The sequence below is a fragment of the Siniperca chuatsi genome, linkage group LG1 (assembly GCF_020085105.1).
Source record: "Siniperca chuatsi isolate FFG_IHB_CAS linkage group LG1, ASM2008510v1, whole genome shotgun sequence".
In the NCBI taxonomy this organism is placed as follows: Eukaryota; Metazoa; Chordata; class Actinopteri; order Centrarchiformes; family Sinipercidae; genus Siniperca; species Siniperca chuatsi.
In genome coordinates, this window is record NC_058042.1 from 28,519,745 (window position 1) to 28,541,378 (window position 21,634).

At 39.6% G+C, this 21,634-nt stretch overlaps 1 protein-coding gene across 1 annotated transcript in view; it reads right to left on the reverse strand.

The window, feature by feature from the left end:
* The window catches only part of igf1rb (insulin-like growth factor 1b receptor), a 55,766-nt gene that overhangs the window by 18,170 nt on the left and 15,962 nt on the right, over positions 1-21,634 (reverse strand). The window contains exons 3-8 of the mRNA XM_044193526.1: positions 7,589-7,892; positions 7,053-7,189; positions 5,292-5,436; positions 2,012-2,220; positions 1,642-1,768; positions 454-689 (exon numbers count right to left, since the gene is read on the reverse strand). Coding sequence (XP_044049461.1) covers positions 454-689; positions 1,642-1,768; positions 2,012-2,220; positions 5,292-5,436; positions 7,053-7,189; positions 7,589-7,892 — 1,158 coding nt within the window. The remainder of the gene's footprint in view (positions 1-453; positions 690-1,641; positions 1,769-2,011; positions 2,221-5,291; positions 5,437-7,052; positions 7,190-7,588; positions 7,893-21,634) is intronic.

A 21,634-nucleotide genomic window follows, 5' to 3' on the forward strand; every position in this document is an offset into this window, starting at 1 on the left:
ATTTTGCAGTTTCCATCAACCTTTTCTAATGCGATAAATCAAAATGCACATAAAAATGCATTGTTGGAAACACGGCTACAAAGTGTGCTCTGGTGAGATTGAATGTTAATATCATAGTGAAACAAGTGAATTGAAACCTTAATGACTTTCCAATCCAGCACTACTACAACCACTATTGACTGCTCTTCCTTTACTGTCCACCTGAATTAAGGAATGGATTCTGACCTACATACCACCGTCACTTACTGTATGTAAGATGACAATGTATCGCTTCAAGACACCCTTTCATTACTGGCTATTATAGGCTTCGATAAATTTCAATCTGACTCTTTTAGCACCTCTGTTATTTGCAATCATTCTTGGGTCACAGTAATGTTTGTAATATCTTCTGTGACAATGCAACTGCAACAACTGGTTGCTTGTAACCTTGGTGACCTATTAAATTATATTTACCTGAAGGGCTGGTGCGGATGTAGACCACCATGCTCTTGGCACTCGGCATATGTTTGTCCTCCACCATGAGTGTGATGGCCTTAACGAATACAGCGTACTGCGTCCAGGGCTTCAGGCTGGACAGCAGAACCCCGGGGTCCGAGTCCTTGTCCGGCCTGAGCTCCACATCCACCATATTCCAGCTGTTGGAGCCACAGCCATCCTGCCCCTCAAATTCTGTGATGTTCTGGTATGGCCTGGAAGTAAAACAGTTAAAATCAGAGGTTAATAATTAATCATTAACTTTTTGGCTACGTTAATTACAGTTATATTCACTTATAATATTGAAGAAACTGACTTTGAAAAATCTAAATGTTGTGTGTTTCTCAAGTATTCATAATTGATATACACCTGTTTTATTCTTGTGTTCACATATATCACTGAAATTCTGAACAGCATTTGAAAACCCCAAGTGTCTTCATCCACCAGCTTTTATTCACATTTTCAATTTGCGCAGAAAAAGACCTCAGTGGAAAAGCTCAAAATGCGCGGGGGGAGTCGAAATAACGCAATTAAGTTTTTATGCTTTGCGGAGGTGATAAAATGCAACGGAAAACCGACTTGGCAGATAAATCATGACATACATGAAGCATGTGACTTAAATGAGAAATAGAAAAGTAGCGCAGACTGTAATGTTTTTCAAATGAATACATGAGACAAACATAAATGCCATCTTTCCATCACATGTTCCACATAATTTTTGTTCATTTGAGCTTTGACTGGTGCTCTTTTAATTATGTCATCTAATTGCGCCCTCTTCTTCTGCAATGGTTTAATGGCACCTGACCGGAGAATTAGCGCCACCAATTGTTCATCTCAATAAGCTCAACTCCTAATATTCGCATAACAGTAGCGAATGGAAATGCACATTATTTAGCATTTTCTTCTGCAGATTTTCTGGAAATTTGTACCAAATTTAGATGGAAAATTAGCTATTAATTAGTTCGATTTATTCGTTTTTCAGTGTATTTAAAGTCCTGTTAATTAATCTGATAGTTAGGTTTCAATAGATGCCTGATTTTTGCCTATAAACAAGTAGATTGATAAGCTGGGGGAATCAAGTTCTAGCTCTTATCACCGCTACAATCTGTAGTACTCAGCCTAAGGAGGGGAAGCAGCTAATAACTGGGGTGAATCTGAAAAACGTACGCCTCCTTGTAGTAGACAATAAAGCTGATGAGGTCTCTGTAGTCCGGGGGGCGGTAGCGTTGCCAAGTCAGTTTGATCCTTGTACTGCTGGTGCTGTTGGACTTAAACTTCAGGATAGTACTTTCACCTACGGAAAAGCAGAGAGCAGAGTTAAAATCTAAGTACTTCAATATGTTTCTGTTAAAATGTGCAGCAATTAGTCTTGTTGACAAAGTAGTGCAGTAAATACTGACATGTGGTGCAGAAAAACATCAGGCTCAGAGGAGGTATTTGCAAACTGTTAGTAAACTAGAGTAACTCCTGTACATGTACTGGACTACAGGCATTTAAATTTTTGTGGTTATCAGACTGAATCTCATGAGACCCTTACAGCTGGCTCTGTCGCCGTTGTTTCGGAAATCGCTCTCATCAAAGCGGCCCAGGATGCCCGTCTTTTCCCACATCTTGCGGATCTCGGATGTGCAGAGCTTTGGGTTGGCTCTGAAGAACAGCTTTCCTGCTTTGATAGTGAGGTTGTGCTGCTTCCAGTCCCAAAGATACTGGAGCTGCTGGTTGTCAAATGCCGAGAAGGCATACATGCTTAAGGGCAGAAAGAAGAGAGGATGAATGAATGATTGTCAACAATGTGCTTCTTGAGTCTACATTCATTGTATAATGTTTCTGTCTTGGGTTATTCTGTGTATTGTGATTCATGCCAAGCTGAAGGCCAACTTTCCCATCAAGGACAATACCATATTTTCAGTGCATAATGGAGAACTGCACAATGAGGAATCAAAGACAGAGGGAATATAGAAGCGAAAACTTCTACATACAGTGGGTACGGAAAGTATTCAGACCCCTTTAAATTTTTCACTCTTTGTTTCATTGCAGCCATTTGCTAAAATCAAAAAAGTTCATTTTATTTATCATTAATGTACACTCAGCACCCCATCTTGACAGAAAAAAACTTAAATTAAATTTATTAAAAAAGAAAAACTGAAATATCACATGGTCATAAGTATTCAGACCCTTTGCTGTGACACTCATATTTAACTCACTTGCTGTCCATTTCTTCTGAACCTCATTGAGATGGCTCTACTCCTTCATTGGAGTCCAGCTGTGTTTAATTAAACTGATTGGACTTGATTAGGAAAGGCACACACCTGTCTATATAAGACCTTACAGCTTACAGTGCATGTCAGAGAAAATGAGAATCATGAGGTCGAAGGAACTGCCCACGGAGCTCAGAGACAGAGTTGTGGCAAGGCATGGATCTGGCCAAGGTTACAAAAGAATTTCTGCAGCACTCAAGGTTCCTAAGAGCACAGTGGCCTCCATAATCCTTAAATGGAAGAAGTTTGGGACGACCAGAACTCTTCCTAGACCTGGCCGTCCAGCCAAACTGAGCAATCGTGGGAGAAGAGCCTGTGTGAGAGAGGTAAAGAAGAACCCAAAGATCACTGTGGCTGAGCTCCAGAGATGCAGTAGGGAGATGGGAGAAAGTTCCAGAAAGTCAACTATCCCTGCAGCCCTCCACCAGTCGGGGCTTTATGGCAGAGTGGCCCGACGGAAGCCTCTCCTCAGTGCAAGACATATGAAAGCCTGCATAGAGTATGCAAAAAAACACATGAAGGACTCTCAGACTATGAGAAATAAGATCCTCTGGTCTGATGAGACCAAGATTGAACTTTTTGGCATTAATTCTATGCGGTATGTGTGGAGAAAACCAGGCACTGCTCATCACCTGCCCAATACAATCCCAACAGTGAAACATGGTGTTGGCAGCATCATGCTATGGGGGTGTTTTTCAGCTGCAGGGACAGGACGACTGGTTGCAAATGAAGGCGGCCAAGTACAGAGATATCCTGGAAGAAAACCTCTTCCAGAGTGCTCAGGACCTCAAATTGGGCCGAAGGTTCACCTTCCAACAAGACAATGACCCTAAGCACACAGCTAAAATAACAAAGGAGTGGCTTCGGAACAACTCTGTGACCATTCTTGACTGGCCCAGCCAGAGCCCTGACCTAAACCCAATTGAGCATCTCTGGAGAGACCTGAAAATGGCTGTCCACCAACATTCACCATCCAACCTGACGGAACTGGAAAGGATCTGCAAGGAAGAATGGCAGAGGATCCCCAAATCCAGGTGTGAAAAACTTGTTGCATCATTCCCAAGAAGACTCATGGCTGTGCTAGCTCAAAAGGGTGCTTCTACTCAATACTGAGCAAAAGGTCTGAATACTTATGACCATGTGATATTTCAGTTTTTCTTTTTTAATAAATTTGCATAAACTTCTACATTTCAGTTTTTTTTCTGTCAAGATGGGGTGCTGAGTGTACATTTATGAGAAATAAAATGAACTTTTTTGATTTTAGCAAATGGCTGCAATGAAACAGAGTGAAAAATTTAAAGGGGTCTGTAACAGACAGTAGGGGGACATAGATGGATAAGGAGAGCAGATTTTTATGAGTCATTGGGTAACACCCAGACATTCAGGAATGACTGTAATGTGGGCCTTGGGACAGCAAGATTCCTGTGAACTCAAGGAGAAACAGACAGAGGAGGGAGTGAAGGCCTCTCTATGACCCTGAGAGAACCCTTCCTTGGACTTTGGAAGTTATGCTGCATTCAAGGTCTTATAAAAAAAAAAAAAAAAAGGCTGCCGTTAGCTTCAGTCAGTATATTTACTTTTCCCAGTTAAAGAGACTGAAGTGTTTATTTTATTTTAGTCATGATATTATAGTCACCAACCCACAAGTAGGTCTGTCCTACATAAAATACTTTCCAGTCTGCACCCTCACAGTCAAAACATCCTTTCCTTTTCTCACACATTTCAGTGATGACCTTGACTAGCCACATTAGAACACCGACGCTGCACAATCGCTTGGTTTCTACGACAACTCTCACAGCAACGGGCAAAACGGGAATAAAAAGTGACAAGTGTTGTCCTCACATTAGAGCGTAGCAACAAATCAGACAACAAGTCAGTATTTTGTCCAGTCTATTGACTAAGGAGCTGAGTACTATTCACTACAATAAATTACTATTCAACAGAATCCTGTATAGCAGGGGTTTTCAAAATCTGAGACTGTGGGCTTCCACTCAGACAATGCTTGGAACAAAGCTCCCCCCCTCACCCCCCTTAGTTTACTTGCTTAGTTTCGCTCAATTCCTGGATGCCTATGGGATCATGATTATGTTATCTGATCCAATAGACACTCAACAATTGAGCCTAATATTGCTGTTTGACATAACTTCAGACTACACCATATACATACTGTAAAAAAGGTCTGTCCTAAGGCATTTAATAGTTTCTGACTCTGGGAAACTTGGGGAATTTTACTGTTTTTCCCATAACTACTGATCTCTGTACTATCTCTTTAATCAAATCACACACATTTAGTCTATGATATGTGATCTCAATTTGATAACTAATATATTTTTTCACTTCCATTCACTGAGCCTCCCCTGAAACTGTTTGGAGCCCCACCTCTCATTTTGAAAACCTCAGCTCTATAGTAAAAGATATTTCAAGAGAACACAAAAGCAGAACTGAACTCAGAGTGTGAACCAACATCAGTCAACTGTGAGCTGTTGGGGCTAAAACTGGGATTTTGTGTACGTATATGCACTTGCAGTTAAATTTGTGTGTATTTGTGTGTGGTCCTACTCGTCCAGAAGGTCTTCTCCGTCGATGTATCTGAGGCTGCGGAGGAAGGCCAGGGAGCTCAGAGTGTGTGAATGTCTGATCCGCACATAACCGGTCACCCTCTGGATCAAACCTGTGAAACTCTCCAGCTCTGCCACCATGTTGTCTAAACACACACAAAGACACCCACAGATATACTACTGTTATTACTAGGGATGCCCTGATTGATCAGATGCCTATCGTATCAGTCGATATTCAGTAAAAATATGCAATCGGCAGACCGGAATTAATGCTTTCTAGTCGCCCATTGTGAAAACCAATCGAGGACGCACATTGTATTTATTTACTAGCAGATCTTGACCTCTCCAATATATATGGAATTAATCTGCAAATGCTCTGGTTCAAGTTGAGACCATTTGTTTCTATGGATGTCAGTTTTTAAGCCATGACAAAATGTGGCCTACAACAGACTAGGTAAGCCTAGCTTTTATCCTAGCAGTTGTTGATTGCTTGCGGCCCCTACCAGCCGGTTAGGAGTAGTGAGGAGTCAGCAGTCGGTATAAAAGAGAGCAGTCAAAAGCAAATCGATATAAAGATCAATTTTCAGCCATGCTGGATTCAATTTACACTTCCCTGGCATATTTAGTGTTCGGTAACAGGTTCATCAAGGTGAGGAACAAAGGAGAGGAAGAGCCGGTGATGAGTCAGAAAAATAAAAAGGTGAGCGATTTCTGATTCTGAGCAATTTAATTATAATGACTTGATGAACAAAACTTTGGTCAATATAAGACAGTGTTATGGGGTTCATTTAAATTTCAAGGACTTTTAAGCACTTTGTTAAAAAAAAAAAAAGGGGGGCTGTGTATCAGCCGATATGGCTCGTAGATGATCGGCAATTGGTATTGGCGGCAAAAAACGTGATTGGGGCACCCCTAGTTATTACCTATTTTTTCGCCACCAGTCTTATTAGTCTATTTATGTATTTATACCTTCTGTTTTATTTTTCACTTAACTACGCTCATGGTTGAACTTCTGGAATTATAAATCTTGCTTTTATATTTCATACTATCTATAACTTGTGGAACTCCCTATCATCTTTGTTTTTGTATGCATTTTGCTGAAAATCACTTAATTAAATCATAAACAAACAGCTATGTACCTAAATGCCCTTTTCTATTTCTCATTTCATTCCCTTGAATGAATCCTTCTCCCTCCTATCCCTACTCACTCCCCTCCTTTTGGGCCCTCTTCCTCATCCTACTTTGTGTATTCATGATTTTTTTCAACACCTGGAAATTATACACTTACCAGACTTTCCAGAACTTTTTAAAAGCCCTGGTCTAGACTAATCATCACTTCTACTTTGTAGAACAATTTATGTTAGAAGAACTTTTCAGGGAAACACAGGACTGCTTTGGTCTTTAGTGTTTTGAAAACCCAAGAAACCGTTGACTTTTCCAGACTATGAAATTTGGGACTAATGGATTATGAGGCTACTGGTGTCATCAGTCATGGTTTAACAGTCTGTAACCAACAAACCTCTTTAAATTTCCTAACCAGCTGAGAAACTGTAGAATGGTGGTAGCAGAGGTAATAATAATGATGATGATGATGATAATAATAATAATAATAATAATAATAATAACTTTATTTGTATAGCACCTATCATGCAAAGATGCAGCCCAAAGTACTTAACAGTTAATACTAACATTTGCACGCTCTGGGTAGCGTAGAAATGTTAGTATTAACTGTAGTGTTGCTGTGATACGCTGCAGTACTTACGGCCTCTGCGGATGTTGATATGCAGGTTGCCTTTGATAACAGTGCAGCCTTTGAGAGACTGAGCGGCATCCATGGAGTCGATGACCTTCTCCTCACATACTTTATCACACAGACCATCACAGGCTGTACAGAACATACTGAGAGAGATAGAGAGGGACAGGAGACGGTAAATGCACAGTGTTATTTTACTGACGTACATTCATTCCCTAAACTCTGACCTTTAATCTCTCTATTGCCGTCCCTGAAAAATTTTACATCAAGGTTTGACAGTACAGGCTAAATGATGTCTAGGAGAGATTCCGAGATTTAGCTAAAAGCTTTCATTATTTTACCAAACAACAACAGGTTTATAATACGACTATGGTTGCCTCTAAACTAACTGCCCTTTATTGTAGCTGTTGTATTATATTCAGTTTTTGCCCTGATCAAATGTTAGAATGGAAACTAATAGTGTGGAATTGGTACTAATGCCAGGCCAACAATAAGTTCACCCAGTGGCTCCATGTCAGCCTTCATCAGCAGGGATTGCAGCTCACCTGTTGGGAGCGGTGCGCATATACCCAGGTGGGCATTCAGACATGCACTCTCCACCGTGGATGATGAAGCTGTCGAAGTCGGGGAGGTGGACTTTGGAGCAAAGCTCGGCACTGATGCAGCGCCAGCCCTCGAACTTGTAGGTGCCGGGAGGGCAGTCAGCCACGCAGCGTCCTTGGTGGTAGTAATGCACACATGCCGCACATGCTGTGTCACTACCAGGGACTGTGCAGCTGCCCAGACACTGAGGGTGGCAGCACTCGCCGTCCGCTGTGCACGCTCGCTGTACACACTTCTCTGGGCACTCTGGTGGGGAGAGAGAGAGAGGGGATGTATGATACCTTTGCAGATGAATAAAAACACATTTTTCCAAGGATGTTACTTTTATTTTTTATTGTCAGATTAGGACATCCATCCAATACTATATTATATTAATCATACTAGAGATGTCTCTTTTTTTTGCCCCTAATTCCAGTCTGATATTTGTATTTACATATTATAGCTACACGGTGCAAAATCAGCAAAGCAATCTGATAGCTGAAACGCTCTCCATTAAAAGGAAATATATTCTAGACCAGAGCATTTCTTTAAAGAAATAGTCTGCTATTTTGGGAGATACACTAATTTGTTTTTTTTGCAGAGATTTAGATGGGGAGATTGATACCACTGTCTGCATGGAAAATATGAAGCTACAGCCAGCAGCCATTTAGCCTAGCTTAGTGCAGGGGGAAACAGCTAGCCTGGACCTGGCTCTGTCCAAAGGAAACAAAATATATCTACCAGCACCTCTAAAGCTCACTAATTTATCTCGTTTGTTTAATCCGTACAAGAAACCAAGTATAAAAATTACACCTTTGTATAAAGTATAAAAAAGGCACCATGTTGTTTTAGGGGGGGTTATGTGCTGGATTATTTCTTGCCCGGGACCAGTCATTTACTGGAGTCACGGCTTCACCCTGAGGTTGCCGGGCAACCAGTGGAGACTCCAGGAAATGACTGCACCTGGCCAAGAAATAGTCAGGCACATAACTCCCTGTAAAACCACAACATGATATTTGTGCACTTCGTTTTTTGGACGGATTGAACAAACAAGATACGACATTGTGGGAAATATGCTCATTGGCTTTCTTGCATACAAAACATTCTACGAAACCTTTAAAAGGAATACTTTTTTAATTAGAATTGCTGTCGTACTTAGAGAATGGTGGGTTATAATACAAAAGATTTGGAACTGGATCATCAACAACTGCACATTAAAAAAAAAGGCCTTGATCGGCCACAACCTGATTTCAGCTTTAAGGTATCATGAACAATACCAGCCTGAATGCCCCTGTTCTTGTGACTCCAAATCCACATCTAGCAACCAACAAACACAATTTCCCCCCACAGTAAAGGGGCATCTCCCTACTTCAGCAAAAGTCAGCGCGTAACACATAAACACAACCAGTCAGTCCTCAGCCTGAATTAGCCTCTGGCATGACACTATTGGCTCCAGTCCTGAACAAATGATTTGCATTTAGTAGAGGGAGACTGACAGCACACATTAAAACAGTCACCCATGAGGAAGGCGTGCAGGCTGCTTCAAATCCAAACAACAACTTTGTTTGTATGATTCTGTTGTCTATCCATGCAGCTAACAAAACCATATCCAATGAACAACCTGTCAGAGTTTTTGTCTAACACAGCTGTTTGCTGGGCAGGCTGGTGTTGAGCCCAGTAGTGCTGTGTGGAGTTCATCCCAGATCCACAGTGACAAAAGACTATCTACTCCGGGTTTTCCACCGAGCACTGCTACAAATAACTCCTCCAGTTGCTGTGGTGTCCCTCTAAATAAGAGGATATTGTAACTGATGACAGGGAAAACACTGGACTGACCTAGGTGCAGTATAGAGCGGTGCCACACCTCATGGTGGCCTTTGTCACTACGGCAGGGGAATTCAAATCAAGCATGATGGAGGTAGAGAGCAACCAAATACTAAAGCAGCTCATTTCACTAGTTGACTCACACCTTCATCATCACCATTAAATTAAGCATTAACTTTTAACCCAGCTTTACCGACAGTAGATCATTGGTCCAACATGACAGTACAAACAGAGACAGAAGCTGATTGGTTCAAACTCTACATAGAGAAATGTTCAAGACCTTCAAAGCATCTAGACTATCTGCCACAGACACAAACACTAATTGCTATGGAAACATTTTAAACCACTGCTTGAAATTATTTGTGTGTGTTGGTGAGTATGTCTCCTGTACGGCATAAAGAAAAGGACAGGGATGTCTGAACCAGAAGCAACTAGATAAACAAAAAAAACTGTAATTTTGATTATGTCATCCACTTAGGTTAGCCAGGGGCTGTGTTTAAACAGAAACCAAACAAAGTGAAGTTATGGGAAATGATGTGTTTATAGGATGGTGAGTGAAAAAACACAAACACGTTTCAACATGTTGCTTCTGCCGTCTGTTAAACAAACTGAAGACATCAGGCCATGATGGTGCCTACTAGATGTGATTATCCATCATGACTCCAGAATCTATGTTTTAGTCAGGATATTTGCTTGTACGTGTTGTATTACTGTTCAAAGTGAGTAAACTGATGCTGAAAGATCTGGAGGCTTTGAAGAAAAACCTCCAAAAAACAGATGTCAAATTGGAATAGGAAGTCATTCCCGGGGCTTGAAACACAACAGAAATGTTCCAACCATCTGCTTGATCTTTTACTTTTCCAACTTGCAGCTCAACGCTTAAGGAATTGTGCTTTTGGGAAAAATGGCTGCCATAAAAAGCACAACTGGATGGACATCCATCAGGCACCTTTGGTTTACAACTAAGGGGTTAACACATTCATACAATTTACGAACAATCCCTGCACACTGAAAAGTGTGAAATATACGATGTCTTAGAAGATCCAGCCAATATTCACATTTAAGAACATTTGGCATTTTTTCTTAAAAATTACTTAAATGATGAATCAAAATAGTTGCCGATTAATTTTCTGTTGATCTAATCAATTAAATCAACAATTATTTGACTAATTGTTGCAGCTCCAACACATTATCATTAAGTTTATTTGTATAGCATTTTAAGGCATTGCAATGCATTTATTAACTGTGAAATTACTAGCATTTCCATGCTTAGAACAATGCGCATTAACACTTTGTGTTCATGGACATGATTGTTTAATACAATGAATACCAATATATTTATGTTTTACAAGCCACCAAGACAGAAATACAGAGGGGAAAATAGCCATTTTATGCTACAATCCCAAAAAGCTGTCAGTGATCAATTTTTCGGTTTTGTGGTAGATTTTTATTGTTTTTCATCACACTGAACTACAGTACTACAGAGTTGCAGAGGCTACTACTACAGAGAGTCTCATGCTGCACAGCGGTCAGGCCACACTTTCATTTTTCCATTTACAAAAGTAATTTCCTTCTGAGTGACATGTGAATTCCGGATGTTGGATAAATCTACTGTCCTTCCCATATGACAAAAAAATAAAAATAAAAAAAATCATCAGGCAGTGCCCATGAGATGACCTTCCAGCCCGCCTCCTGACTGACACAGAAGCCAATCAGAACCTTCAGATTGTGTGGTCCCACCAACCATCCAGCAGGCTGTTTGTGCTCAGCAGGAGGGAACCAGTGCTGCATTTATCTGGCACAGAATGTTCTTTCTCAACTCCATCTCGCCCTCTGACCCCTGTGATGGGGGCTGTGTTGGAAAGGTGTAATTTTGCAATGCGATAATGTACAGCCTCAGGCTAGTAGAGAGAGGAAGCTGAGGGAGAGGAAGGAGATAATGTGTGCCTGGAGTTTGGCTCAGGCTGGAGCTGTTAGTCGGTAGCCTCCTAAACACAACTCACTGGCTGACCAGTACATCTGCAACCTACCTATCCCAGGTTAATGCAGAGCTGCAGCACAAGGGGAGGAGGTGGAGAAGTAGGACGTAGGATGAAGGGGTAGAGGCGGAGAATGAGAAGGAGGAAGTGTGGAGGATGGATGAGGAAGAGAATGAACTACAGAAGGGGGGGATGTGGAAGAAGAGGAGGGGAAGAGGACATGGAGGAGGTAGGTGGAGAAGGGAGACAGAGATAAGGGGGTGGAAACTAAAAACACCAAAAATCTCACGTCTTTTTGAAAGCAACATACACATACACACAGTTGGCAGGGCTGCCAGCTGAGGGAGACAGACAACACAAACTAACACAAACAGAATTAAGCTGGTGGTGAACAGAAGTGTATAATTTACAAATACATGTACTAATTGAGCTCATTCTATTATAAAACATGAGGTCTTCTTAAGGACAAGACATTTTATAGCTGTTCAAAGTAATAAGACATACATAAAACCCTGAGGACTTTACACACAGTAATGACCAAAGACACTGAGCTTGGTGAAAGGATAGCTAGTTCAAATCACATTATTTAAGCTGCGCTACTCCATTTCTCTTCATTGCAAAAAAGTGAATGTTGGTGTTTTTTCTTTACACTACACATCGTGCACATCGGAAAAAACTCTAGGTAATCTAGGGTACATAATATACATAATTTTATACTGTTAAGATCAGGGGTGTGACAATGTGCACCATATTCTATCCTAAATATTTAGTGGTGGTGACAGTGTCGGGTAACCAATCATTTGGACTGTCTGGTGTGTGGTGAAGTGTAGGGTATCACACTGGTATTTGAGGGTATCACTGACAATGCTAATCCACAAGGAAAATATGATTGTGTTTTGTTATTTTTGTCATTTTATTAACACACCAATCTACATAGGTTATTACTTCCTGTGTCCTTGCTTCAGTCTGAAAGGTGTATTAGAAAATGAAGGGGTGGGTTGTAGAAAGTTACTGTAGGTAAGTAGTTACGGAGTTGCTAGTGTCCACGCATTAAAACAGTTCACCTTTTCCATTCTGTCATTACGCAGCACTCTGGCTGTGGGATACAGATCTCTGCTGTGGGTCAAAAAGCCAATACAGGGCTTCCAGAGGAATAGAAATACCAGCCCAGCAGGAAGTTAGGCTGGGAAACTCACACCAGTCACCATCCAAACGGAGGGAAAATGCCTTGGTGGTTGCTTCTAAACTAATTAATTATAGCGGCTACGTTGAATCAAATAAGACTTCAGAGTCATATGATTCTAAATATCTTGCTGGCTGGTTAAACAATGAAAATGGAAGGTGGATTCGTGTTTTTCTCTTGCTCTCTCTCTCTCTCTCGATCAGCTGATCAACTAAGAATTAAAAGCCTTTCTAATTGTTAATCCTTGTTTTCAGCCCCCATCCTCATGGTGATAGGAACAGGATGTCCCACACAGACACACAGTTGCTGTGATGACGCTCCAGGCTTTAGCTGTGTATACTACTCAGCAGCACAGCACAACAATAACAGGCAACGGCAGATGTCTAGACTGATGACAGCAGAATTAATTCAAAAACACAGATAGAGATCTGTATTGGCTTTGATTCCAACAGCACTGACCAGAAATCCATCAGTTAATATTTCAGAAGTGTAGGGTCAAACCACAAGTTATGTTATGACAAATGAGTCTTAACAGTACATTTGGCAGCTTTTTAATTTGATTCATAACCCCAGTCTTTGCCATGTCAAAGACAACTAAATACATCCACAAATTGTCCACTGACGTGCATTTGAAACCGCATCTAAGATCTCTACTAAGACTTGGCAGATAGCCTAGTACTTTTGAATCACTTAACTATTTTACACGATCCATGATTTTAACAAAAAAACAAAGTCGAGAGTTGCTTAGTAGTCGAGAGGAGGGGGATGAGACAAATACTATATACTGAAATAAAAATAATACAGAAACAAAATGATTTTCACTTTCTTCTTTTTTTTGTATTCCATTGTGGTTTTACAAGGTCAAAAAATCTTCAAGTTCAAACTTGTGGTTTGGGGCTTTATAAATGACTTGATTAGGAAGTTAGATGGAAATGGCTGTAGTCAATATTGGGATTGTGTCTCCCCCTCCCCCATTAATTGTGTTGCCCTGGTGATAAAGACTGCCAGGACCGGGCCCCTGGGGCTCCCTCAACTTCCTGTATGACTTGGTTTGTAATTACCAATCCCAATATGCCAGGGCTGTACCACTATGTCTAAAATGACAATGTAAGTAATGCTAATGCCAACAACAGGATTTGTTCTAAATTAAATGTTTCAGTAATGTCAGAATGTCCATATTGTATGATTTGTGAATGCAGAAACAAACATCTCTATATACAACCATTCATATGTAGTAATTGAACAATTGTGATAAATCATGATGTGTCAGACTGGTCTGCCATTGCAGGAATTAAGCAATATGGAGGAGTTAGACAGTGACCACCAAAACCAGAAGGCCCCAAGAACAGCCAGATAGAAGTACTGTGCAGCAGATATCTTGGTGTAGTCCCTGTTGATTCTCCTGTTAACTGTCTAGTGTTCCCATACTCAAGCGGAATTGGGAAATAAACAGCACCAGTGCAGTCTCCTCAGACTGAACAAGACGTTGATGATGGACAGAAAACACAACAATATTGCTGTTTCCAGTCTCATACAAAGCATGTTCTGTTACAGCCAGACAGTCTGTCAGTGTGTAGGTTCAGTCAGTGAATCAGTCATTCATAAAACCAGTCAGTCAGTAGTGTGTGCGTCGTCTACAGGCTGATTTGCATCAGTAACAAGTTCAGTCAGCCCATTCACAGCTCTACATGGCTGACCTGGACTGTCCTGTTCACCTCTTGAGCCTCCAAATAGATACCAGACATCACAACCAGCCAGTCTGGTCAAATGCATTAGACATCCACAGACATGACAACCTGCCGGTCAGTCCAGCCTGACAAACAGGCTGCTCACAAAGTGCTTTGAGCAATAGAGGCAACAACAAAGAGTGAGCATACCATCAACCCTAACAGCCATGTTTGTGTTTGGGCTGCCAAAAACTATGAACAATCAAAATCGCTATAAACATAATAACAAAGAGTACCAGAGTTACTGGACTTCTTTTAGTTATGTAATCTTGTTGAGCCCTCTTGAGAACATTCTCACAACACTCACTGATGAAAATGCATCACTGTTTCACATTTTATTTGGTGGAATATTTGGAAATTTGCTTAAAACCTGTGCACCGTTTGGATGGAAGCAATTATTGGAAACAGGACAGAGGAGGTATGGTTTTCATTGGCTGGTGCAAAGTTTTTGGATTCCAAATAGATGACTCATAGAAACAGTCCTGATTAAATTAATAAATTAATCATATACAAAAGGGTTTTCCCATCCCAAAAGGCATTATTACACTTTTAAGTGAAATCAGACATCTAGTTTATTTTGACACTAAGGCAAACACTTGAACAAGTACAGGCACTATTCCTGTTAAGCACCAGCTGTATAGTACAGGTAAAGAGCTGTAGTTTGCACAGTGTTGCTGACAGGAATATCAAAAGTAATGCTGGATTTCCTCCTCCTCCTTCTCTGCTCCTCCCAGTGTGAGGAGACGTCCCACAGGAGATGTGTGGTCTGAAGCTTCCTGTTGATAATTACAGCCTGTTCAAAGGGAAAAACATTAACAGAGGTGAAGCACTCTCAGAACATCATTCCAGTTGTGCGATGAAAAGCTGCTGGACATGTCTTTTCTGGCTCAGAGGGGATTCACACAGGGATCTGAAGACTGTGGATCAAATCTCATTGCTAAGTCATGTGACAGCACAAATACAGGTCAATACCTATAGCATGCAATGGTCTAGAGTAATGATTCCCAACCAGCAAACCAATAACCCAGGACCGTAGGGTAGCTTGATTAATTTGATAAAATAGAGACTATGATTTGAATAAAAAAAATATATCCATGTATCGATTCCACTGTAACACCTGAACACCACCTGTTGAAAGTGTTTGCAAGCAAGCAAAGTTGAAAAAGTTACAGTAAATAAATGTAAATGGTTGACATACTTAGCTAAAAGTAATAAATAAACAGTTTAAATAGTTAGCTAAAAGCAACGAATAACTGGTTAAAGTAGATCGTTAAAATGAATGGATAAACAGCTGAAACAGTTATCTAAAAGTAATAGATAAACATTGTTAGCTAAAAGTAATAAATAAATGGTTAAAGTAGATAGCTAAAATGAATAGATATATAGTTAGCTAAAAGTATTGAATAAATGGTTGCAGTAGGTAACTAAAATGAATAGATAAACAGTTTAAATAGTTAGCTAAAAGTAACAGATGAACAGTTTAAATAGTTAGCTAAAAGTAATAAATAAATGGTTAAAGTAGGTAGCTTAAATGAATAGATAAACAGTTTAAATAGTTAGCTAAAAGTAATAAATAAATGGTTAAAGTAGATAGTTAATATTAATGGATAAACAGTTTAAATGGTTAGCCAAAAGTAATGAATAAATGGTTAAACAAGATTAAAATTAATAGATAAATAGTTTAAATAGTTAGCTTAAACTAATAGATGAATAGTTTAAATAGTTAGCTAAAAGCAATAAATAAATGCTTAAAGTAGATAGCAAAAAATAATAGATAAGTGGTTGAAATAGTTAGATAAAAGTAATGAATAAATGGTTAAAGTAGATAGCTAAAATTAACAGATAAATGGTTGAAATAGTTAACTAAAACTACCAGATGAACAGTTTAAATAGTTAGCTAAAAGCAATGAATAAATGCTTAAAGTAGATAGATGGATAAACAGTTGAAATAGTAATTCTGTAATCTTCAAAGCGCAAAATGACCTCTCAAAATTAAAAATACTCCTAGGAGAAGGAGGCAGGCACACACATAACATTTTTTGCAGTGTTTATGTAGTTTTAACTTATTTGTATATTTAACTGCAAGTCTACAATGTTTTATTATTATCATCATTATTATTATCTTCTGTATATATTTTAATAGCACATTTTTTCTGTTTATGTACATGTTTTTATTTCACACATGCTTTGGCAATGTTAACGTCTGTATCCTATGCCAATAAAGCCCCACTGAATTGAATTGAAAGAGCTCATGTGGACGAGTGAGAGAGAGGGAGCTTGCGAATATGGACAGAAGTGTTGACGTGATATAAAAACTTTCTTTGATCATGAAGCCTAATGTAACTCTACAATTCTGTGGTTTGTCAGTGAAGTGGATAAACTACACTGCAGACTGGAGTCTCTGTTGACAGTGACAGACAGACAGCTAGATCCAAGTTATATACGCTCGTCTCCTCTATGAAATGTCTTTATCCTCACTGCGCTGCATTAGAAGGTGTTTCCTGCAGATGCAGCCACCTTCATCTGAACCTTCAAGTTTACAGATTGCCTTATTAACGTTAGCATTGGGTTTAAATCCGAAACTTTTGCTTTTCACTTTGACACCAAATCCTCTGACATCGTCTTGTCGGTCAACTCTCCTTACTCTCGTCACGTGATAAGTGAAATCCATTTGTAATTCTACCTAGAGAGACTATGTTAAGGCCTACTACTACAAGGCTAAAATGGCTAAATATGGTAGATATTTAAATAAGCTCTTTCACATCTATCAGCAATCTTTCTACATACAACTTTAACAGCTACTTTTCTCCAGTCATTCTATCAAGTCTCCTCATCGACAACAAAACAAGAACGAAAAAACATGTCAGCCATTAAACAACACAGTTTGCTGTCAGAACAGCTAGGCAAATCATAGACCTTGTAATTACCATATAGTCAAAGCACATGAAACTAAATCAGAAAAATACTCTGTTTAAGCTGGTCTAAACAGAGCCAACAGTTAACCTTGTGGAACTAATCAAACATCTGTCAGATCAGCTGACACTACAGGATAATTACAGACAAAAGGAATTCCTGGCATCCCCCTGCTGACTGACCTGGAAAAGACAAGGCAAATTAAATACGTTGGTCACCAGAGCCTCCACAGAAGCCAGACAATAACAGGGTGGATGAGGTTGACAAGGAGCTATCACATTGGCTGTTTCCTGATACCTACAGCTCCATGATAAGATTAGGACAGATATCACATATGGCTATAGTTCCAGAAGGACAAAGAGAGTTGCAGAAATAGCAATGGCCACAATAAGAGAATGTCACACAACAAGAGTTATGTCTAGGTCAAACAACAAGGTTTGAAATCTTACCCAATGATGAAGGTCTGACCTTATCAAATAGTCTATGTGCTGTCCAGTGCATGTATGTAATGGGACAAAGGTAAGCGCTCACACACACACATTATGACAAGAAATCACACACATCCTGATTTTATAATTCAAAAGACAGTTCACTAAACCCCAAAACTTTCACTGTAAATACAATATAGACAGAAGCATGAAGACAACTCTTGATTTGGATGATTTGTGCGTTTGCATGTGTGTATTTGAGTGTGTGTTATACAATAACATTATTGGAAGAAAATTGGAAGAATCTTGCTAGAAAAAAAAGAATTTATTGCCACTTTTAATGCACACAAATTGACCAAATTGTACAAAAATTAAAAGATGAACATAAGTTGCTGTAATGTAACATGCAAGCAACACATGTTGAGCTCAGTTTTGAGCTACGGCAGCATTGAAGGGAACAGAGGAAGAGGACTGAGCTCAAAAGACACTGCATATCTGCGTGTTTTAGATGATCAGACACAGCTTTGGCCCTGCCCCATCTCTTCTATGACTTGCTGGTAGTTCAAAAACTGATGAGTGACTAGCTGGCTGCTAAAAAAAAAATTGAGCCATGGTGCAACATTTAAAGACATGTATTTGGCTCGTTATAATGGTGAACAAAAGTCAACATGTTGAAATTCTGACAGTCTGTGGCCATGAACCCCCACACACTACAAGCCACGCCATATGAGGCCCCACAACATTTACTCTTATGGTTTATCCTCCAAACAATACGACTTATTGTGAGAAAATGTCAAAATCACAACTAATTTCAACATATTTTACATTCATACTAAAAGCAGGAGCAGCAGCTCTTCTGTAGGGCTAAGAACTATGGTTGGAAAATAATAATCTTCCAAACCAAAATTTCTAAAACAACATATCCTTAAGTGGTTGAAGCCTTTGTTGTTAATGTAATGATGCAAGAATTGGAACTCCATGTGTTATAGCAATTCTGATGAAATACCACATTGTTTCTGTTAAGGAGAAAAGGACATGGTATTGAGCCCAGGGTTTCCATATAAACAGACACCATAAACCCAATCCTCAACCTTACTGTCGCTAGTTTATTTTATTTATTCTGCTCTGCCCTCGTAAAATTACAGATGTTTTGATACTATTACAGTTGGTGTCATTCACATGACTGGCCACATCCTTTACTAGTTTTTAGACGTATAAAATGGCAAATTTTGTACAGCAGATTTATTTCCCAAACCTACAGAGTGGATCAACAGAGTCGGTGTCAAACACAGGCTGATTTAACCTATATCAGTCCACAGTCTAAAAGTCTGAAATGTAAATCTTGATGATTCCTAACTCCTACACATAAGAGGGTGCACGCGCACACACAGGCTGCATCAGAAGAGGTTGTCTACATTCCTGAGTCTTTGTTTTGTGTTTGTTTGGCGCGGGAAGACAGAAATATCACTGAAATTTGATGGAAAGGGTGAAGGAGGTAGAGTATAAGATTCCCATTCACCTTGAGGCAGCCTGGCATGGTTGGCTGTGCTAATGACCAAGGGTTCACTGCCACGTTACTAGAACAAAACTTCACATCAGTAGCCTGCATTTCACCTGCTTTCTGTTGTGTATGTGTGTGTATGTGTGTGTGCGCTCACAAAGTGGCAGTACAGCCTCCCAGCCCATCGTACTTTTAACCCGCTTAACACTGCTCCATAGTGGGTGAGACACAAGAAAAAGAACAAAATCATCAATGAATAAAATTCGATAAAATGTACCAACTATTTATGTTTTTGCTATTTTTGCTATTATATGAAGCTTATTCCCTGACAATTGGTTAACCAATTACACATAAACATAACGCAAAACTCTAGTCATAAGCTAGAGCACAGAAAACCTCCGACAGGGCCAAAGAATTTTGCCTTTTTCTCCTCTCTTTCATTGTAATTCTACTGTGATCACGGCAGAGTGCCTTTATAACAAAACAAACTATTCCAACCAGCCTCAAATCCACAAACAAGAGACTCATCCCAGTCCCTGGTCACTGCTCATCCCAATCTGACGGTGTTAACAGAGCACAATTAAAGGCCACATAATTACAGAAGGCACTTCAACACAGCCAAACCAGTAATGTTCTCTTCCAGGAATTCCAGGGATGGGTGTGACTGTTCACTAAAAGTAGTCATGGATGTGCCTGGTTTACAAAGTAGTCCCTATAATTACCAGCCCTGACGGCCTTCGGGTTCTGGGTCAGGGTGAGGGGTGCATGACTCGATGTGGATCGTCATATGTTGTGATTTTAGTTTTGACGATCAATAACTGCTTTTAGAATGTCTGCCGTTGGGATGCATCAATTCGATATCGGATATTGGTCCGATACTGGCTCAAACAGCTGGATCGGATATCGGTGACAATGGTGCCAATCTTTCCAATTCAATTCTACGTTTACGCCTACGTGCGCTTAACACGTCATGCGTCAGCAGCGATTATGATTCACTGGTTAAAACTATAAACCAGCACAAAAATTACATCATAAACCACCATGTTCTGTACAGACACATTATAAACAATTACAAAAAGTAACATTTGCATTTTGGAACATAAAACTACTCAGTTCAGCACTGCATTATGGGAAATGTGCGCCGATGCTACAATATGTAACAAGGCGGCAGCAGCGACACGTTTTGCTGTCATTTCTGGTCGCGCTGCTTCTGCCCTCTCGTCTTCCTTTGTTAAACTTTATTAACAACACAGTAATATTCAAACAGAAACTTAAACATCACAAGCCACAACTCCAAGGCTCCCTGGCTTATATTTTGCTCTCATTCAATTTAGTTGTATTGTTTTTTTTCTGGAATTTTTATTCCTCACCAATTTGCTGCTGCATTTAAAAAGGTTTACACTTGAATTTTAATTCCTGTTAATATTGAAGATTTGTGCACAATTGTTATTTTAATAATAAATAACAATTCAGTAAATTTATATCTGTGTATGAATGTATCAAGCCTGATGTTAGTTATTGTATAGCCAACATACTGACCTATATACTGTGTATTGCTGTTGCATCTAAAAACAGGACCAGACACGAGAAAGTCATGCCTGGGCGATTCATGTTTATTTTGATAAATGTAGGACAAAGTTTTGTTTGTACCAAGCAGACAAATTCAATATCAAAATGGAAAGAAAAATCATTTAAGGCTCGAGGTGAAATTACAATTACAAACATAGTTTTGCTTCTTTTACTTAATGATTCATCACTTCTTGTTATATTACATTACAAATGGCTGCTGCGTCCTTTTTCTTATAAATTGTGCACTGGTGACACTCCCCTGCATACCTCCCAGAGTGGTCACAGAGCAAGATGGGCTAAGAAGGGCTGCTTCAATTAGTAGATTAATTGATTAATCAACAGACAAACAACTACTTGATTAATTGTTTGATTAAAAGTCATTTTCACACACAATCACTGTACTTACACACGTAAAATGGAAGCAAATAGACTTGAAGCATCAAAATACCCTTCAGAGACGGATGACTGAAAAATGGTGAAATGTTTTCTGTGTAGACACGCCGTGATCGTTGATGAAAAAAATTGTTAGTTGGTAAATAGCGATTTTAACATATGTTTCACACATCTGGTGAAACCTCCAACAAAGAGAGGACATCACAGTTGTTTTTAATCATAACTTACTCATCTGACCTTACAACATTAATGAAACCCTATACCTGTTGCATCTTCAGTCCCACCATTGTGGTTGCAAAACTAGATGAGAAGCAGTGGCTCAAAATGTGACCACTCAAAATCACACTCCTATACACTGGCTTTCACAGTAACCATTCAAAATTGTGATTCATTTAAATATGGATGAGAATTTCATGAGAAAAAGTAGTTTGAAATTCTTTGTTAGTTCCTTTAGCTCTTAGCATGCTATCACGTGCAGCAGTCCTAAGATAC